Source organism: Meleagris gallopavo, chromosome 1 (genome assembly GCF_905368555.1).
Source record: "Meleagris gallopavo chromosome 1, MGAL_WU_HG_1.1, whole genome shotgun sequence".
NCBI lineage: Eukaryota > Metazoa > Chordata > Aves > Galliformes > Phasianidae > Meleagris > Meleagris gallopavo.
Genome location: NC_139404.1, coordinates 71,133,480 through 71,154,448, shown reverse-complemented (window position 1 = coordinate 71,154,448; position 20,969 = coordinate 71,133,480). Strand labels below are relative to the sequence as shown.

General features: G+C 38.7%; 1 protein-coding gene across 1 annotated transcript; it reads left to right on the top strand.

Annotated features, from left to right (window-relative positions):
• Nucleotides 1–1,817: 1,817 nt before the first annotated feature.
• Nucleotides 1,818–10,132, top strand: MANSC1 (MANSC domain containing 1). The gene is made up of 3 exons (XM_010716113.4): nucleotides 1,818–2,229; nucleotides 3,026–3,166; nucleotides 7,027–10,132. The coding sequence occupies exons 1-3, from the start codon at nucleotides 2,016–2,018 to the stop codon at nucleotides 8,019–8,021; spliced, it is 1,350 nt and encodes a 449-aa protein (XP_010714415.2). The 5' UTR covers nucleotides 1,818–2,015; the 3' UTR covers nucleotides 8,022–10,132.
• Nucleotides 10,133–20,969: the final 10,837 nt, after the last annotated feature.

The following is a 20,969-nucleotide window of genomic DNA, read 5'->3' as shown; positions in this document are numbered from 1 at the left end:
TACAAAAATAATCCCCCTCCTGTCTTGTGAGAACTGCACTTCACATCTGTTACCAAGATGTGGGCTGCAGGGAAAAAGCTCCATCCAGCACCTTTTCTGGCAGCTGCAGGCTATGCCTCACTAACTGTAACCCATCAACGGACCTTTTAGCCAAACAACTGCTTAATTCCTGCCAAAACAACAACTAAATATTTTCAAATAAATGTGATTACTAGAAGGAGAACAAACTGTTGTTGGCACAACCCTGTTTAGAAAGCTGAGTTCTGAACCTGCACTATTCACACGCAGTATTAAAGTCACCCATGAGTAGCTTCAGTGGCAGTATTCAAAGGCAGCATGTAATATCTGCAGAGCTGCAACCCAACCAGTGCTTGCCATAGCATGCAAGGTTATCCATCACTCAGACAAATTAGCTAAATTTAATGCAGCATATTTAGCTGCAGTTAGCTTCATTCCCACTTTTACATTACAGACTTCTGAATGTTTTGTCAAGTACACTTTGCAGCTCCTCTGTGATGTGTTTTTGTTTATTATTGTAGATGTGTGAATATGTAGTATCCTACTGCCCCTGGAAAATATTTATGATCCACGATTCTGAGATTTAGTTTATCTATCAACCAATGTGTGTTTCTGCTATATAGAGCTTTATTATTGAAAACATTATTACAGTAAAGTTATATTTGAATGTAGTTGTCACGCAAATTAATTATTTTGCCTCTAATGTGTATATAACACAAATCCTCTGCCACGTCCCGCAACTGACAGCTAGGTCAGTATATCTGAAACTACACAGTGTGCAGTTTGTATGTAATTACATTAATGCATACAAATCTGATGTTTATCTGACCATGATCCATACAACATAAGGGCCTTGGCAAATATCTAGCTTCTTATCGGTTTTGTTTGTCCTTTATTACTTTATATATTCAGTGTTTGACAGGAGTAGATTAATTGAAACTGAATGGTGTTTTAATTATGTAGCTAGTAGTAGTGTCACTTTTAACATATATGCTCCTATAAAAGCCAACTCCCCGCTGAATGACTATGAAGAATAAAGTTGCTGACCGTCCTCTGACATGGGCCTTGATTTTTGAAACAGCACAGCAGGCAGCAGGTCAGCATGAAGCAGGATGTGCTGCTGCTGCCAGCACACCTTCTCCAAGCAGGGATCTCAAACATGCCTTGGAGAAGCAAAAAATCCTAACTGAATTTTACAGATGTTCAACCTGTGGCCCAGAGGTATAGAGTAGGTAATCAAAAGAGAAACAATCAGACTGTTATATTTTGTTTTACAATTACTGTGTGAAATAACCTGCCCTCTGGTAACTGTTCATGTAATGGACTGCCTCAGAAGGAACAAACATTTTATTTACAATCATAGCAATGATATTGTAGGTATGATGCATGATGAGATACCTGAAAAAGAAGGAATATGTGGCACAGTCCTTTTGTTGCTTCCTTGCATTCCTTACTCTCTGGGCCACTTCTATGCCTAAACACTGCCCTGAGGGAGGTGAAGGAGAAGAGGGGAAAAAAGAAGAGAAAAAAAAAGAAAAAGAAAAAAAAGGAACCGAAATTTTTCAAAGTACAAGCATGAGTTAAGCAAGCACTAGCAATAAGGCTCTTCAGGAAGGAACGCCGCACTTGTCAGCCAACACTGCCAGCACATAGTGCACGACTCCCATTCAGCAAATGCCGCCTATCTTTGCTATGGTTTGAACAGGATTACTCAGGTAGCCAAGACAGTCTTACAGAAGCACTGAAGTATGCACGAATACATTTAGACCAGGATATGCATATTAATTGCTTTTGCTACAGCCTCAAAGACGGGTCTGAGCGTGGCTTTGAGTAAAAACCCACCGACACCCGACGCTTTGGCCAGCGGGAGCCGCGAGCCCACTGCAGCAAGGCGGTGCCGGGCCGCCCCGCCCCTTGTCCCGGACTCGCGGCAGCCGGCGGCCCAGGAGCGGGCGGGTGGTGGGAGCGGCGGGCCGCGGGAGGGGGTGCGGGCGGCCATGGCTGTGCGCGGTTTCCCGCTCTGCCTGCTGGCCGTCAGCTGCGCGATGCCTGCGCCGAGCCTGGGCCAGGGCTGTGCCGCACAGCGAATGGACAACGCCATCATCGATATCAACTTGTCTCTCCCCATGGGTATCCGAGGTGCGGAACCAGTGCACGTTTCAACACCAGAGGCTTGCATACGTGCCTGCTGCTTGGGAAAAAAGCTGTCAGGTAACCGAATTCTCTCTGACTTTTTCTGTTACTGCTTATGAACATTGAGGAGATTACTTACGGAGTTGCCCGGGCTCGCATAGGAGGGACAAGGGACTCTGCTGTGCTCAGGACCGAAATGTTCATTTCTCTGCCACTTATACCCCCAGTAGTTGTGGCATGTGGCTGCTGCCTGTCCCGGCCTAATATGATGCCAGAGTGTTGATATCAGTGTGTTCCAGAAAGTAAGTGCGGTAGAGTGGAGGTAGATTTGAGTATTAAAGCCACTTAGACTTGGATGCATCGCTTCAACAGACACACTACAAAGTTTTAGCCAGAAATGAAAATGCTTTCACTGCCCTGGAACTGCTGATTTTTGTCAGGCTTTTAGACTGATAGGAGATACAGCAGCAAGCAGGAATGACAGTGTATAGAAGTTATCCATAACTGATGGAAAAAGTGCATACCCACAGATGCGTTGAGGAAATTTTCAGATTTATCAGGATTCGTAAGCAAAAAAAATCATTATATAAAGTGCTGCCAGTGTAGTGTGGGTGAGGGGAGAATGAGGGATTAGACTCATTATTTCCACATATTCATCTGTACAGGAAGAGGAAGGTGTAACCTTTCAGATGCTGGCCTTCAGCCATTCTTCTGCAGTCCTGTGTTGTTTTTCCCACAGGAATGCTAGATGTAGGTAGTTTTACTCTTACTTGTGGAAAGAAAACTAGAATTTTTAATTTTTAGCAAACCAGAATTTATTATCAAGATGCTATAAAAGTTCTTGTTACTGAAATGTGTATATGTTCTTTTGCAGGAGACAAGAAATGTAACTTTGTGATTTTTGATGTTCAAAGGACAAGCACACAACCAAACTGCTACCTGTTTTATTGCCCTAGCACAGAGGCTTGTCCTATGAAACCTGCAATGGGGCTTGTGAGCTACAAGATAGCTCAAGGTAAGTATGTATAATAGTAAAAGCCACAAATCCCCACACTGCGTGATCCCCCATGACTTTTCAGCAGTGACTAGATAATGCTTGGGAGTTGCATCTTTAGTAAAACGTTTTAAACCAAGTGCTCTAATTTAAGAATACTATTCTTTCGCTTTGTGGGTGGTGGTTAGGCAAGTGTGTGGTCTGCATCTATACAGGCCTAACCATTATGAAATTCTTTCACATAAAATTCTGAACTCCTCATAGTTTTCCTTTGTTTAAAACAACAAAAAAAGAAACTTTATCCATCTCGATGTATTCTGTCCAAGGAAAATTTCTAGTACATAACATGTAAGGGCATTGTTGAAAGCAATAGAAATATGATGCCCTTGTAGCCATCTGTGCATTCAGAGGATTCATGCACCTCTGATAAATTCCATATATACACAGATCTTAGGCAAGCCTCAGAGCACCACTGGGATGTTAGTGAGTAATTGATGATAATAATCATTATTTTCTGTTTTCAGTTACGGAACCTGAGGCACAGATGCAAACTGACTAATCTCAAAGCTTTATGGCATTTGGGCTTTGCAGTCACAAATTTCTCACTGCCTGTCATGTGTTGTAGCATTTTTAATAGCAAGATTTACTTGCTGACTGGTATTGATTTGCATCAGACCTGTTTGAACATAAAGAATGTAGAGAAAGAAGGAAGACTTAATTGTGCTTGTGCTTTTGTCATGCAGATAGTGTAATGCTCAATTAATGCTAATCGTAAAGATGATGTTAGCTTATTTACCTTAGGTTCCTGGTAAGCTTTCAAAGGTAGCATGTGGTGGTGTTGGTACTGACAAACATTTGAAGCTTTGTGTGTTTGTTTTTATTGTTGTTGCTGTTGTTTTAATATATGAGAATCTTCATGTGATTACATAGAACTAAACTGTGTTCTACATACTAAACTAAAAGGATAAAAATATTCTGTTGCTAATAAAGTACACTGAAATACTGAAATTGTGTTAGTAACAAAATTGTTTATGTTGTTGGTTGGTTGGTTTTGGTTTGTTTTTTGTTTCTTTGATTTTAAACTATTCTTGTAGCTTGTTAACTAATGGAAACAACCTCTGTCTTGGGAAGCATTTCCTGATTCCTGTCGCAAATAGCTATTGCTGAAAAAGAAATAACGTTTGTTTTTTTTGCTGTACTTCTGTGGAGTTTGCTTTTTCCACTGCACTGAGATAGCCACACAGAACTGATGAATACAATCCATGTATGCTCAGGAGGCATTTATTTGTTTTTTAAGATTGACAATTTGAGGTTTGGTTTCTAATGCAGTTTATTGGATTTGAGATATCAACAGGACCACTTTGTTTCTTTAATTTCTTTTTAAAAGTTGTCTTCTATAATGCCCTTGTTCTTTCTTTCCCACAAGTGTATCTGTTCTAGTGCCACAGCTGCACCTAGCACAGTAGTTACGGGCAGTTGTGTTTGGGAGCATATAATCTCAAATGGAGACCAAGAATACAGTTAGTGTTTAAAGCTGAAAATAAAGTAGTGTTGGTAAAACAAGACAGTTATGTTAATTAATCTGAGTGCTGCAGGGAAGCAGATACTTAACTCCTGTGCAGGACTCATCACTGTCCTGCCTCCAAATTTTGCACTTTGAACCCTGCGTGAATACTGCCCATTTTCCTAGCTGTAGCTGAGGCGAGTGAGCTGAAGATGACGTAGCATGCTGCAAATGCTTTGTGGTTGTCACACTGCATCAATTATTTATTTAAATGCATGGAGGAGGCTATCAGAGTGCACTGGGAACAGGGAAAAACGTGTTGGTGACTGACTCAGTGGTTGTGACAGGCCATTTCCTCACTGCTGTGGAAATGTGTTCAAAACTGCAGACTGCAGCTGAGAGTTTGGCTGTCTTTGGCCATACAGCTTCTGATTATGTAGTACCTGAACAGTATTATTTGTCAGCCTATTCCTTCACTTTGCTAACAAACTAGTGCCTGATTGGAAGGTTAGGATAAAAATTGGTGTCTATAGTTCAAATTAAGTTGCTGTCCTCTTATTTAAAGCATTGCCCTTTTTTGTTTGTTTTTCACTTCAGTTTTTGGAAGAATTTAGGGCTTGCAAATATATCTTCTGACAGCAGCCAGTTAGATTTCTTTGCATGTATAATAAGCCTGAGATAAATTCATCCCTTTAGATATGAGTTTCTACTTGAGAAAGAAGCGACAATGAAAACATCAATGACTTTTTATTATTTCTTTAAACTCCAGTGCAGTTAAACCTCTTTGTTTCTGTAGAAGAGGAATGAGAGCACATTCCATCTTTAATGTTTTCGGTGGCTACTGAGTGGTAACAGTGAGAATGCAGCCTGTGCCACCTGGCCAGTTTTTCCAAGAACTCATGCTCTCCAAAAATGTCTCTCTAATATCTGTGCAGAATCAGATAACTGCTAGAATTATCTCTTACATGGCATTTCTGTCCCAGAAAGCTGTTTTCTTCCTTCCAAATTTCTTTAACTGACATTCCCCCACTTGGTTTGCAAGCAATAGGTGTCAACTTTTGGAGAATATGAAGTGCAACTTCTTCAGATACACCAGAGACTCCTGAAGTAGTGTCTTCCTTCTAGCATGACAGTTGGAGTTCAGGGCTTTCCTACAAATCAGGATGTGTACTGTCCTGGGGGAGGTGGAAGGGTAGACATTTGATAAATCTGATGACAAGAAAAGATTATTTGACTACTTGTTCTTTACCAGTGAGTGGCATAGTTGTAACTCTCCATCTGCTGGTATAGATTGGACTAGTAAACTCTTGGACTAAAGCTGGCTCTATGTTGAAAAGTACATTTTACCATGATACTGAAAAAAATGGAGTTCATTGTCATTACCACACACTTAGAGTACTTACGCAATAGTTTGCACTCTCAGAAGGACATTAAAATCTCTGAATTCTTTCTAGTGGCAATATTCATTTAACATATTGGCAACATGGAAACATACAATCTTACATTCTTTGGCTAAATACTTTGATCAGAAATGTATTTTGCAAACTCAGCAGGGCTAGTCTCCTGCTCTGTATGATACGTTTGTAGGAATACCAACAATTTCTTACAGTTGAGAAAGAAAAATCTCACAAAAATTGGGAACTCCTTCTTCCTTCCTCTGTAAATAGAAGCTCCAAGGACACCTCATCTGTGTAGTAAAATATCAGAATGTTGCAGTCATGTGAAATCTAAGCGGAGTAGAGAACTTGCAGATGCTAACGCCAGGAGGCCTTGGACCTCAACAGACTTGTCATCAAAATGTCTAAACTGCCCTTGTTTTTTTAAGTGATTCTGGAAAAGTCTCTTAGTTTCCCTCTGCTCGGGTGGGGATACTATTACCACCTGTTATCATAAAGCAATTCTTATATGTGAAGTGAATCGTATTAAGCAGTCATGGGGTGTTTGTTTTTGGCTATATAGAAATACATACATCTGACGGAAGCGAGGTTGATTGTATCTTCTTAATTTGACAGAGACTGGAATAGTTTAAAGGCAGTGGGCATACTTACTGTACTTTACACCTCTAAAGAATCATATGCATGCCATATGAGTACAAAACATATAGGAATGACTGGTCTGCACAGGTAAATTCTCTTAAGGAGCTGCAGTCGGGGTCTGATGTGTTCCAGCTTGAGATTAACAGGTCTTATGACACAGACAACATAAAAGTCACTGCATACTTTAAATAAAATATCTTGAAGCTTCTGTTGGTTTACTCATTACTTTCTGAAGCCCCCTGATATTGCTATTCCTTTAAAATATAAATAATTAGAGTAAACTCATGGTAATTAAAAATAGATTCAGCAATTAAATACTGATATTTCCTTTCTCTTTACAGACACCCATCCTCTGGAGGACACATCCTTCAAAAATGAGGACTTCAATTCAAATGAACGCTCTGTACCTTCAGAGGCCGGAGTTTTTATTTCTCAAAGTCAGGCTAGCCATCAGAATCATACCCCTGCTTCGCAACAATCTGTTTTTCATCAAGCATCTGAACTCCTGAACCATATGGCCAAATATGTAGACAACACTGAATTTCATACCGTTTTCCCTGAGTCACGAAGGGCAGACAATCCCAAGAGTTTAGACCCCTTGCCAAGGCAGAAAGTCATTAATCCACCACTAAGTATATCATCTGCTGTTCAAATTGGAAACCCTTCTGCTTTGTTCCCCAGCACTGAGTCTAGTGTTCCCAGTCCCAGCAGTACTACTGTTACTCTTCTGCCTACAAGTACTGTCAGACTGAAATCTCATACAACTTCTTTGTTTACAGGTGGTGCCAAACCTGGTATTGTCACTAGAACAACCACCTTTATGCTTACTGCAATTGCTAGAGCTGAACCTGGTATTCCTACTGCCAAGATTGCTGCTACTCATGTTTTTCTTTCCAGTCCCACAACTTCTGCTTCTACTTCTACAGCCAAGTGGGTGATCTCAAATCCCGTAACAGCCACCAGCTCAGCAGGGCTCAGAACTTCATCCATTCCTCCTGAGCCAACAGCTGTCTCTGCCAGTTATACCAGTCATGTTACCCTTGTCTCTTTTTCAAGTTTTGCTCTCTCAACTAGTGCTTCCCCCGTAGCTTCCCAAAACAACCATCAGGGTTATGACCCATCTGATTCAGAAGACAACCTCTCAGAAAATGTTCAGAGAAGAAAAGACTTTGTTCAGCTGGAAGACAAAAGTAGGCTTGTAGTGGCTTTACTTTTTGGGGTGATATTCTTGCTCTTAGTTATTGCACTGACAGGGAAGAAAATGCATGAATCTCTTCGGAAGAGACAATATACCAGGTTGGATTACTTGATCAATGGAATGTATGCTGATGTATGATGGGGCATTGGGAATATTGTTAGGAGCATTTATCATCTTTGTGATTCACTACTCTGAAAGTGAAGAGTGGATATGAAATCTCAGAAGAGGATGCATTCCTTTTTTGGTCACCAGTGGCTACATGGTTTTGGGTGGAAGAGAACTGCTGTTTCCAGACTGAATTATAATGCCTGATTTAGTGTCAAATTCTAAATACAAACACTCAAGCTAAGCAAAGAAGTTCTCATATTTAAGGAGAAAAATAATTTCAAGAGTATGGTCTGTGACTAGATTAGCAGAATAGAATTTGGCCTAATTAATTGAGTACCTGTGCAGCACATGAGCACTTTCAATGCTTTTTGCCTCCAAATACATCAGTATTACACAAGTCTGCCATCATGTAAGTGTATATGGCATCCTGTATACTCTATCTTAGCCTTAAGTGAGTATTGGATAGTAGTATATAGCATCCAAATAGTTTTAGGTACAAGGAGTAAACTGTTATAACATGCTTGGCTTAACTTTCCTTAGCTACATTGTGTTCATTGATATTTATCTTGAATTTATCTTGAATGCTTTCATGTGCGTATACCATAAGCTATACTTAAAACCACCTGCTCCAAATTTTAGTTTGCCTTTTCTGAAGAGAACACCACCCTCTAGCAGGATTTTTTGCAGGATATGTCAAATAGTTTTTATCATATTTAGTTAAACAAAGCTGGAATCATTTTATTTATTTTTTTTTTTTCATGACAAATAGCATGACCAAGCAACTGACGAGAATCTGTTCTAAGTATATTTAAACCTGTAATAGCTGAAACTTAATTAATTGTAGAGCAGATGGAAACTTGTGAAGGAACTGAGCAAAGACAACAGCTGTATTATCAGCAGAGGACACAGAAAAAGTATGGTTTCCAGTTCCTGAATATCTGGACAGATTGAAGGGAATTAAGAAAGTATTTAGCAACATTGATGGATGTGTTGTCCAAGAGTCCCAAACTCAGTGATACTTCCTGCAGTCAGAGAAGCATTATCTTCAAACAGCTTTGCATTATCTTTCTGCTTCTACCATTCTTTTATTTCCCTTACCAGTCTTGTGGCTCTTAAAAGTACTGCTTGAAAGAGGGCTAGAGATGATAGAAGCACACACAGAACCACAGACTCGCAGGACCTCAAGAGATCATTGGGTCCAATCCTGCTGCTCAAACAGGTTCCCTACAATAGAACACACAGGTAGGCATCCACATGTGTCTTGAATATCTCCATAGAAGGAGAGTCCACAACCTCTGGGCAACCTATTCCAATGCTCCATCACCATTACTGTAAAGAAGTTCTGTATCTTTGTATAGTACTTCCTATGTACAAGTTTTAGGCCATTTCTCCTTGTCCTACCACTACACATCACTGAGAAGATCCTGGCCTCGTCCATTTGCCTCCCAACTCCCTTTAGATCTTTATAAACAGAACTTTATAATCAGAACTCTAGAACTCTGAGTAGAACTCTACATGCTCTCAAAGCACATCTTTTTTACTTCTGGCATCATGTTCATATGACCGGTAATAAGCACAGCTGCTCTGTATGTTTCCCTGCCTCTGGAATAAGAGGCAAGTGAGAGTACCTGTAAGCATCCACTGTTTGAATCTCCAGTTCAAACTCACTTTTTTCCACGCCATCATCAGGCTTAATCTGTTTTCGGAATGAAACCCTAGATATTATCTGTGGGAGGCAGCATAATCAACTACGAATATCAAGATAGAGACGGAAAGGTGCCTTATGAATAGAAACAAATGATTATATTAGGAAATATGAAAAGAGATTCTTAGATCTGTCAAGGTTACTGCAGTGGGAAGCAGTCATGATCCAAAACTGGCCTCAAGGCAAGTTTTTTGGGAGCTCTAACAACAACTTTATGCAGAAAATTCTCTGAAAATTACATTATCAGTGATCAAAGACAAGTCAGTGTTCCTTATGTCAAGAAGTTGAATTCTTGCTGTATGGAGGCTGCAAGTTACTTTATAGATACAAAAACATTTGTTTTTTCTACATTACTTCTATCTGACAATGCTTACATAAAAAACACTCTGGATAACATCTTAGAATTGAATAAATTTGCAGAAGTATCTCAAGTTGATTAGCTGGTCTGTTGACTGCACTTCATTTAGCCTTTGCTTTTTTATTGTTTTTTTAAATCAACTAGCTTCAAAGGTTTGTGGTCGAGGAATATGATAAAGATGAAAAATATTTCTGGGAAGCAAGTTAAGGAAATTGTAAGTAATAGGTCCGATAAATGTAAAATGCAGGTCTGAATCTGAGATTAACTATAGTTTTATCTAAAGATTTACAGCTTAGTGAGAAGCCTTCTACATTGCCTGTGCCATCGTAGTAACTTACTACAGGAGAAGTATTGAGCTCCTGGATCTTCACTGTGCATTTCTAGCATAATAAAAAATTTGCTGGAGGTAGAGATGGCTGATAGTAATTCAGGCAGTACAGTGCAGTGGACACAGATTTAAGAGAAGGAGGGCAGACAAATTGTAGGGTCATTCAGAGCACGGGGCATGTATTTGGCTAGTATCACTGGTAACATTGCCTTCCAACCAAAACAGCCAACATAATATCATACACTGAGTGGCAGAAATAAACCAGTGAGTTGCATGGGTATCATGACTAACTCGGTAAGAAAGCTGAGTTGAGTGGTCTTTTAATAAGTCTAAATGTTAATACATAAATAAAAAATAAGTATAGAATCAGAATCATTTGAGTTGGAAGGACCCTTAGAGATCACCTGGTTCCAACCTCTCTGCCATGGGCAGGGACAGTTTGTGCTACAGGTGGTTGGTCAAAGCCCCATCCAGCCAGACCTTGAACACTTCCAGGAATAGAGCATCAACAGCTTCCCTTAGCATTGCACATAGGGTTATGTATTTTCCTATTCATTTGCTGCCTTAGAGCAAATGGGATTACTAGGTGACCTGCCGGGAACATTCTGTAAGGGAACGTGGGCAATGTTTGAACACTAGAGGGCAACAACAGTTTATTAAATGGCATTGGCAAATGTGAGGATGTCAATTTAAAAATGTTTTATTTTGTTTGGTTTTTAACTTTCTGTGGCTATTTAACTACAAAATACATTCTATGACAAAAATGTTTTGTTTATTGGAAGGCTTTTGGTGGAAGATCATACACATATGCTTCTTAAGCTTCTTACTTAAGTTTCGTATAGCAGTAATGAAGCATCATAGAAGACAGCAAAATACTTAGTATACAATCATATACATTTTAATAACGTTAAATCAAATTGTATTTTTAGTCACATATTGGCATGGTCAGTAAAAACAGCAGGAGACAGAGATTTCCTATAATCATTCTTTCAGCAGTGATGCTTAATTAAGCATATCTTACGAACATACTTAGTCATCTGATAATAGTGTTGCATTATGAAAGAGAAAGGATAGAGTGATTGCAAAAAAATGCACCTAGTATGTTATGCTTTTTGACAACGCTTATCTAAAATTTCTGTACACTGACAGCTCTTATATGGTCTTAAATACGCACCATGCTCCCTGATGCGAAGTGATCAAACAGCGACAAACTTTTGCACGTTGTTCAGGGGCTAAACAGATATGCTCTTCCTGCTAGTAGGAAAAAAAGAAAGAAATATCTTTCCACCTGGAAATAAATAATAGTATCTTAAGACATAAAACTGAAATTATATAGTTTGATCATCAGTGAGTGTTATCTGATGACAACATTGAGATGTTTCTTTCCAAATACAATATATATCTGAGGGCACAAGGCCAAAAGCTGATTGACTTTAGTCACCTGGAGAGTGTAATAAATTCCATAGCTGCTTGTTTCGTGTAGTTCTTTCATAGTACTGAGCAAACAAGAAATGTGTAAGTATAGACTGTCATGAAGAAAACTTTTGTGGAATTATACATTCAGTCAAATGGCTAGTGCAAATTTTATCACCCCTGCTAACAGTCATAAAGGAATAACGAACAATTGAAGACCTATTTGAGATGTGTGAGAAAAGCACATCGTTCCTACCAAAAGGGTCTGCAAACCCTTTATGGCATGTTCTCTTCAGAAGAGTGCTTCAGTTTATTGTAATTCCTGTAGGAGAAGGAAATGCGTATGCTTAGAATTTTTTTTTTTTAGTAAATTACTAACTCACAACCAAGTAGTAGCTAGCCAATCAAATAAAGTGCGTTTGAATCTGATGACACCATTAGATATTGGCTTGCACCCATCAGTCCATCCTTCATGCTGACAAGAATACTGAGTTTAAAGTGCTATTAAAGTGCTGTTACTGCTGTCAACAGTTTCCACCTAGAACCTCTTATAGAGGAGCTATACTTCGTGCTTTGGCACCCAGTGAAAATTGGCCTAGACTGCTGAGCATTTCCTATGCATTACTCATTCTCATACAGGTAATATAATTCCTCACATCTCTGATCATAGATTGTTACAAGGCAGTTATACCTCTTCATCTTTTGTAAGTCTTACAAGTTCTTTGAAGAGTGTACATGACATTCCCTTTATGGATAGGTCCCCTGACGTATTTGGATATATGAAAATTATTGTTCATCTTCAGGAAACCCACACACTCTGAGTCTCAACATTTAAATGTGCTTTTTTATTTTTCCTTTTTTCCTAGTCTTTCAGGTGACAGAACACTCACTGGCACAGGTACTGGAATCTCCTCCTTGGAGATCTTCAGAAGCTGCCTGGACACAGGCCTGAGCACCTTCCTCTGGATGACCCTGCTCGAGCAGGGGTGGTACCAAATGGATCCAGACATCTTGCCAACCTCAGTGATTCAGAGATTTTGTGATAAAAGAGAAAAGCATAGAACTTCTGCTCTTAAGATCAGATCCCCTGGGAAGCTGTCCTTAGGGACAAAAGAAGGGAACAGAGCTGGCATTTCTTTAAGGATGTCTTTCTGAGAGCAAAAGAGCTTTCTATCCCACAGCATAAGAAATCAAGCAGAGGAAGCAGGAAACCAGCATGGCTGAGCAAGGACCTGCTGGTCAAACTGAGGGATAAGAAGGACAAGTCTATGCAGTGGAAGTGAGTGGCTTGAGAAGAATACAGGTATCTGGATGTGCAGAGATGGGACTGGGAAAACCAAGGCATAGGTAGAACTGAACTTGATAAGGGATGTGAAAAATACCAATAAGGGATTCTACAGGTACATTGGCCAGAAGAGGAAGGCCAAGGAGATTGTACCCCCCCTCCCTGGAAATGAGAAGGTAAAAATGGTAACAACAGACATGGAGAGGGTTGAGGTACTCAACAAGTTCTTTGCCTTGGTGTTCACAGGCTTTCCATGTCTCTTGCATCCCTGATCTGTTAGGCAGAGATAGGAGGAGCAAAACCCCTCTCACTGTAAGCAAAGAATAAATTTAAGATCATTCATAATTAATGGAGTGATAGCTTTTGTAACAGGGCTGAGTTTGGACTCAGTCACTTTCTTTCTTTCTTTCTTTCTTTCTTTCTTTCTTTCTTTCTTTCTTTCTTTCTTTCTTTCTTTCTTTCTTTCTTTCTTTCTTTCTTTCTTCTTTCTTTCTTTCTTTCTTTCTTTCTTTCTTTCTTTCTTTCTTTCTTTCTTTTCCATTCTTTCTGCCTGTTTGAGGATTGCATTTTGCAGGAGCAGTTTGGTACCTGCCACATCAGAGAAGCAGCTGAGTTTCACGGATAGAGTTTCCAGCTGAACATTCAAAAGTCGTAGGGAGCACCACCACATTTGCTCTGTGCATCCTACTTAAACTGAGAGAATTATGTTATTAGTGGTGGTTAGGTTTTGATATTGTGACTTTTACAGCTCTTCTCAACAACAAATAAAAAATTTGCATGAAGTTCAAGCATTTATTCTTACGTTGGGAAGATGGTAGAGAAACACAACACAGACTTCCAATGAGCTTGTCTGCTGTTTACTTAGTTTTTTCAGTATGTTTTTCTGTTTGGTTCTATGAATGAACCTTTTTTTTTTCCTATCCCTAAATCCAAATTCTAGTGACAGTTCTGAATTTTTCCCAAGGAGCCCAGTAAGTTATGAATGAGATGATCTTTGTCCTTCAGTGGCCACACACTGCTCTATCTTTGTCATGCAGTTCCCATTTATACCAGCGTGAGGTCCTCCTGCACATGGTTTATGGCTGTCAGTCAAGTCCTCCCACTTAGTGCCTTATATCTTTTCAAAACAATTGCTTTGTAGGATGACATGACTTTTCAGCCCAGAGGTAAAATTTATGATAGAATCTGAAGACAATTTTCCCATCTGCTTCTGATTATTCAACTATAACAATGTTTTCCTTCTTTTGTTCCAGAGCCTGAAATAAGGAGTTCAAATGTTTCTCCATCATGTGATATCTCAGGCACAGTTTCCAGAAAGAATCCAGTTCTGGCACATGCTATTGATATCTTTACAGAACCAGAACACTGTTTTAGAAAAGCCAAAAATAATTTATTTGGGAGGTATAGCTTTAAACAAGTGAGAACAGCTCACGCTATCCTGCTTGCTACTAAACTTTACAAGATACACGTGTGGCTTTCCTACACTGATACATAAAACAAGGGTATGCCTCATTCAAGTGAGCTCTGTAAAGGGTGGTGTGTTTTGAAAAGTGACAGGTCTGAACACTGAAGTTTATCCATGTGTTTTGCTTAGGAGAGAATGTAAACGTTTCCAGATATCTGTTGGAAACTTCATTTCAAGGCTAAGTTTGAGGACAGGTCAAGTGTCATAATGTTTTTGTGGCAGCCCGAATCAGGGCTATTCTAAGCATACGCATGACAACAGTGATACTTCTCCAGTGGCTACCCTACTATTTGGTAACAGAAGTGATTTCCAGGAACCCTTTCTGCATACATTTTTTTATCACTCTTCATGTTACTGATAATGGTGTGCATGCTACAAGCAGTTCGAGTACAGCTTCCTTACTCATGTTTAGAATGTCTCTCGAGTCTGTAGGATATCAGGCATTTGAAATATAGGTTATCATAGGAAACAAACCAGACTGAACTAAAGTGAGTAGATGTGGCAGCTGTGGTTCATGATCATGCACAACAGCAGATTACCGTGCATCAGCTGGCAGGTGGTTATTGTCCCCAAGTGAGACACCAGTTCTTGTGCTTGTTCTGGTGTGTGCTGACATCTATATTATGTATAAGACTGTGGAAGAAATAAGGGCTTGAAAAGTTAATTGAAAAGATAAGGTATGTTTTCTGGGGTAAAGTTCATGGCTTTATAACAGTTGCTGATTTCTTTTACCTTTTGCTAGTTTCCACCTAGTTGAATATTGCTGAAATCCTAATTAGGAACTGCCTTGGTCTTAATGGGCCTGGTAAGACAAAATAGGTCTCTGCAGAAATGAATTTGCATATTCCTCATTTGGATTTTGACTTAAATTTTAATAAATTTTGCTTGAATCTCCAACTCAGCTCAATTCATATTTATTTTACTCTTTTACCGTCAGTAGTGAAGACTCAGTATCCAACTTCTACCTTCTTTTCCTGCACGGCTGTTTTATTTGCTATCTAATGTTGTCCAAAAGCAGAGGTTTTGCTCAGGTATTTGCTGAGTTTTCCTTTTGTTTCCACATCTTCCTGTTGCAAACTGAACAGTATTTTAAACTTCAATTTTGATCTCATAAGCTTAATTTTGAAATGTTATCTATATAATAAAATAAGTGATCTGCCAGTATACTGCAGTGGTGAATGCTTTTTGCTCATGAAGCAGTCCTTCTGCACCTACTGAAATAAACAGTGGCATTTCAGACAAAGTAGATTTTGCCCTTTATTTGTCTTAAAGAGCCATTGCGAGTGTTCCAGCTATGTTGTAAGCAGGCATCTCAAATGTTTTGTCTTACTGTAAGTATAAATCATAGCATGTTTCTGTTGAACCTGTCAGGTACACAGCTGAGTACTCAAAATTTTGTGTGCATAAACTAGGAGAGCTACTGGGGCAATAAATGAGATGAATAGCTGTATCTCTTCTGCTTGTGATCACTGTGTACAGTAAATCAAACAGAGAATTAGTGCAGTTTACCCAAACCTTGCTGTTTCATAATAGCTATAGTATGTGAGAAGTAAGGGCTGCTAGATGAAGTGGAAGCAATAACTAAATAACTGGTATACAAAATGCTCTGCAAACATTTTTTCTCCTATTCTTAAGCAATTTGGGTCTTTGGTTCCCACTGCTTTTCTGGAATTTTTTGTTTGTTTATTTGTTTTTTAACACAGTGACCAGGACACTTTTTGATATATTGGGTTCATGATTTATTGCCACAGAATTCCACGAGAAGCACATGTACATTCTCACTTACATTTCCTCTGCCAAGATTCCTAAACCACGAATGTAGATCATGCTCTAAACTGTTGGTTCTTACAACTCCTCAAGCTTTTCATATTAAAAAAAGTTTTGGAGAAAAATAGCATTTACATATAATGTTCAAAGAAAAGATTTCTTAATATGCCAAGATTAAGTGGGGATTTTATTCTGTGTAAGTCTTTTTAATATCATTCTAAAGGTATTAGATTTTTCACAATTGTAGTAAGGAAAAATTAGTAGAAGTTGCATTAACTGCAAAGCTCTGACACTGAAAAAGGCATTGGATGGAGCTTTATGTGTCAGGCCTATGCAAACACAATTTGCTGTCTTTAATTCAAAGATCCACATGACCAAATACTGTCACTGTGGGGTTTGTTGGAGAGGTGAGGGAATAGTCAAGGAAAAGGAATTGGTTGGATATTTTCACTTTTCTTTATGAGAAGAGAAAACAATCAATTTAATTCATTACTGAGTATGATGATTCTTTAGTAATATCTTTATAGCAGGTGCAACTGTTTAAATAAGTATATTTGAGGCACGTATCTTTGTCTGTGCTTTCTTTTGTCACTTATCTTACATTTAGTTGTCAGCTTATGAATAATCTTTATTCAAGTCCATGCTGTAAGGAAGTTATTTGAAGAACTATGGAAAAGCAGCAAATGAGACCTTAGCCATATATAACTGCCTCTTCTATCCCAACATCACATGAAGATTGAGCTCCACACCTTAAGACACAAAAATCCTTATATACAGAACCAGAGCAGTTTTGAGGATCCACACTCATTCCTGTTCTGAGATGCAATGAAATCAATGTGACACATTTATCCAGTGCCAATGTGTGCAGGACTTTCTGCTGTTCTGGGCCTGTATTTCAAATATCTTGTGGAAACATAGGTGTTTAACTTTACAGTACTTAGCACTGCTGCCAGTTGATAGTGGGGTAAATGAGAGAATTTGGAATTTGGTTTTCACTTGGCCATCATCCCCAAATCCTGTATCTCTAATTTACGAATCAGTTTGATTCTAAGAAACCAGAAATTCTCTAGCTATCTTGAAATTATTGGGAAAGGCGTGATTAAAACGGGTAGACTGTAGAATCAGCTGCTGACAGTTATCCTTGGATTTCATGCTTTGAAAAGTGAGCAAGGACTAATAAAGACTATTATCAGCATTGCTAATATTTGAGTTTAAGATTTGAAGAAAAAAGAAAAAAGGCAGGTTTACTCATTGAAGAGTGGCGTCATGCCCCAGGGCATTCACAAACATTTTTATTGCTCTGAAATAAACTAAGGACTTAGGGACTCGTACATGTTCTACATGCTACTTTTCCAAGCCTTAAAGCAAATTTATCACAGTAAAACAAAGCTTAGATCAGAGAGTACATACAGGTAACTGTTCTGAACTATCAAATGTATTAATTTTGCTCTTAGAAAAACTCCACCTCTATTTTTAACTACTATCAATAAATAAATCAAGATAATTTTTTTCTTTATATAATGAACTGCTTCAGCATCTTGCATTTTTGTGATTTTGCTTTTTGAATCTCATAAATTGGAGGTTGACACTAACATCGTAGATATTAGTTAAAACGTTAGCCATCAGAGGGCACTCTTCTCTGCTCTAAGGTAGTGTGCAAGTAACTGATTCTGCTTTTCCGGAATAGTTTGAGAACTTCTTTAACAGCTAAGAAAAACAACGCCCCTGAAGTGGTATCACAGTTAAGGATACAAAGGCATTTACTTGAGGTGCTAGGTGTCTTGGCTGAATTGCAGACTAAATAAATATAAATCTATAAAAATATGGATGTAAATAAACATAATCACAAATCTTCTCCCCAGACTTTGAACTGGAGAAGGATGATTCTCTTTTGATATTGTGAACTGCAGCTTTCCCATGTGCATCCTTATTACTGCACTTTAGCTCAGTGGAAGCTACTTCAAATTACAGGCTCTTTCCTGTGCACAGATGGTGTGTCACAATGTGTATGTTACACAAAGATTGAAGTGTTGTATGAACGATTGCTAATTACTGCAACTTACCTTTCTTGACCATAATAAGGCATACATTCTAGTAATTTATCCTTATGGCTAAAATAGTGTTAACAAATGTACAATCCTTTACCAGTAACTAATTTTTAAACTCCAAAGGCTACAGTGCAAAGCGTAATTGGTAAATCCTATGGATGTGTATGGCAAAATGCTGAGCTCCGTGAAAGTGTTTTGAAAATGAAGCATTCTTAAATTGTTGTCATTTAAAATGCATGCATGTTGTTGCTAATAGAGTCCAGATGCTGTCTGTTTTTGAAAATCTTTGCAAACCAAAATAAAACAGTGTTTTGGTATCCGTCAGCCTGAAATGCAATCTCTTTTGAAAGGATGTTTTAGCTGCATCAACCTAGCATTACAGTTCTTTACAAATTTTAGAACTCTAACTTTCTAAAATGACTTTTTGTAATTTAGCTTTGAAATATAACCATGGCTACCTGGCTTTCATAAGGAAAGTATTGGACTTGCCCTGTGGCCTGGTGGGCAGTGCCAAATTAAAATCAGAATCCTACACAGTTCACGCTGAAAGTACTACAGCTGAAGAAGCATATCCTGAGGCAGTGTTGTTTTCAACTCCCTGGGAGATGGAAGAGGAGAAAAGAAGCAGTAGATAAACAGCCTGATCCTGGATACACCATCAGCTGGAGTCCAAACACTCCTCGAAAGGTATAAAGAAAAAGCCCAAGCCTACAGGGTCATCTATTTTATATTTCCCCTTCAGGTTATCGCTGGAATCCTGTTGGACTAGCTTACCCCTATGCTCTGCTGAACTCAAGGATCTTCTCTGTGAAGTTTTTGTTGTAAGGATTTTTTCAGCTACAAAAAATGCAGTTCTCATCCTGGACACCAGGCAGCATCTTCTGAAGGAGGAGATGGTTTAAAAAAAAAAAAGGGTATTACACTTAATGGAGAAAAAAATAAGGTAGCACTGAAGAGCAAGGAGAAGAGGCAACTCTATATATGATTAAAAATAAGGGGGGGGTGGTGGGGGGAAGGGGACTTGATTTGTGGGTGAGAAAACAGTAGCAATGCTAGCTATTGAGATGGCTTGACAGACAGTGAGGAACCCTACAGATAGTAAGTGAAGATAAGTGAGATCTCCCACCCTGGAGAAAATTTCTGGAATAGAGAAATGGCTATCAGTCCAAGGAAATCTGCTCATAAGCTGACTAAGTCTTGTTGAAAAGATGCAGTTAATATGGCTTTAATAGTAAAAGTGAAGGAAAAATATGTCTGCTTATTACTGATTTTTAAGAAGGGATAGATGATCTAGTATTCTATTCCTTAAAGAAGGAACACTGTGCTGTTCCATTCTGCTCTTGGAACAGGATAAATCTTGTAAGGTGTACCTGTCATATTTCTTAGATCTGATCTTGTTTTGGAAAAGAAGTGGATGAAAGTTTTTTGTTTATGAGTATCAACTGTACAACCCAGGCAAAGTAGTAAGGTGATGATCTGTGGAGTCAGGGTGTCTTATTTTACCTGTGAAATTGTTGTAACAGACATCACTGGTGAAGTCACATCCCATCTCCTATGCTACTTTACTGCAGTCTTTCCGTATGGATGCAATAGAGGACTTGAGCTAGAGTTTCAGTATGAAACTTGACCCTTTTGAAGTTGGTGAGAGTTTTGCCATTGACTTCAGAGGGACCAGGATTTCACCATGCCATGCCCATTAACTCTTGTTGAGACATTCAGCAAGGGAGCTAATTATGATAGTGATTTCTGTGATGTGGGCAGCCACAAATTCATTTGCTGTGCAGCTATCTTCTGCTAACAGCTTTTGTTCATTAGGGACTTCAGTCCCCATTCTACAAAGGATCCCACTGACTTCACTGCAACCCAGGGCATTGTTCAAAGATACAGAGACTTGAACAGTTACGAATAGTTTTAGAAGCTCCAGCTGCCACTCCTGGCTGTCCTCTGTGCTGACAAAAATGCTGAATGAAAAAATGTGAAGCTGTATTATGAACCAAACCAGGGAACTAACCTGAGTATAATGAAATTCTTGTGAAAGCTCTTGTGTCATTGAATCATCATCTGAGTCCAGAGGTAAGAATAAGACTGTACAGATTTCTTGACAGTCAAAGTCTCTGACTGGATTTCAGTGAACAAATGAATACTCATAATAATGAATACTGATAAAAATGAATAATCATAAGATTAATAAAAATAATTGTAACCAACAAGAGGAGCTTCCTACTGCAATAGAAAGAACATTCCCTCTGCACTTCTATTTCCTTCATCTTAACTTTAAGATCAAATAATAGAATGTAAGTATTTCAGAGGAGCCCTGGCTGTCAGAATCTTTTATGTGTGAAGTAATCTGGTTTACTTTGTAAAAACTTTTACAGCTGAGTTCCCCCTGTGTGTATGAATTAAAAGTAAAGCTGAGAAACAACATGGGTTTGGTCTTGAATCCTAAGCAATGAATAGAAAAGGCTTGAGTAGAGAGGGGACTGTCTCTATGAAGCATATGGAGAAAAAGGGATACATAAGTAAAGCCACTAATCACTCAATGATTAGAGGAAATCCTATCAGGAAAGGAAAGGTCTTGAAATATAGGAAAATGGTCAAAATTCATGATG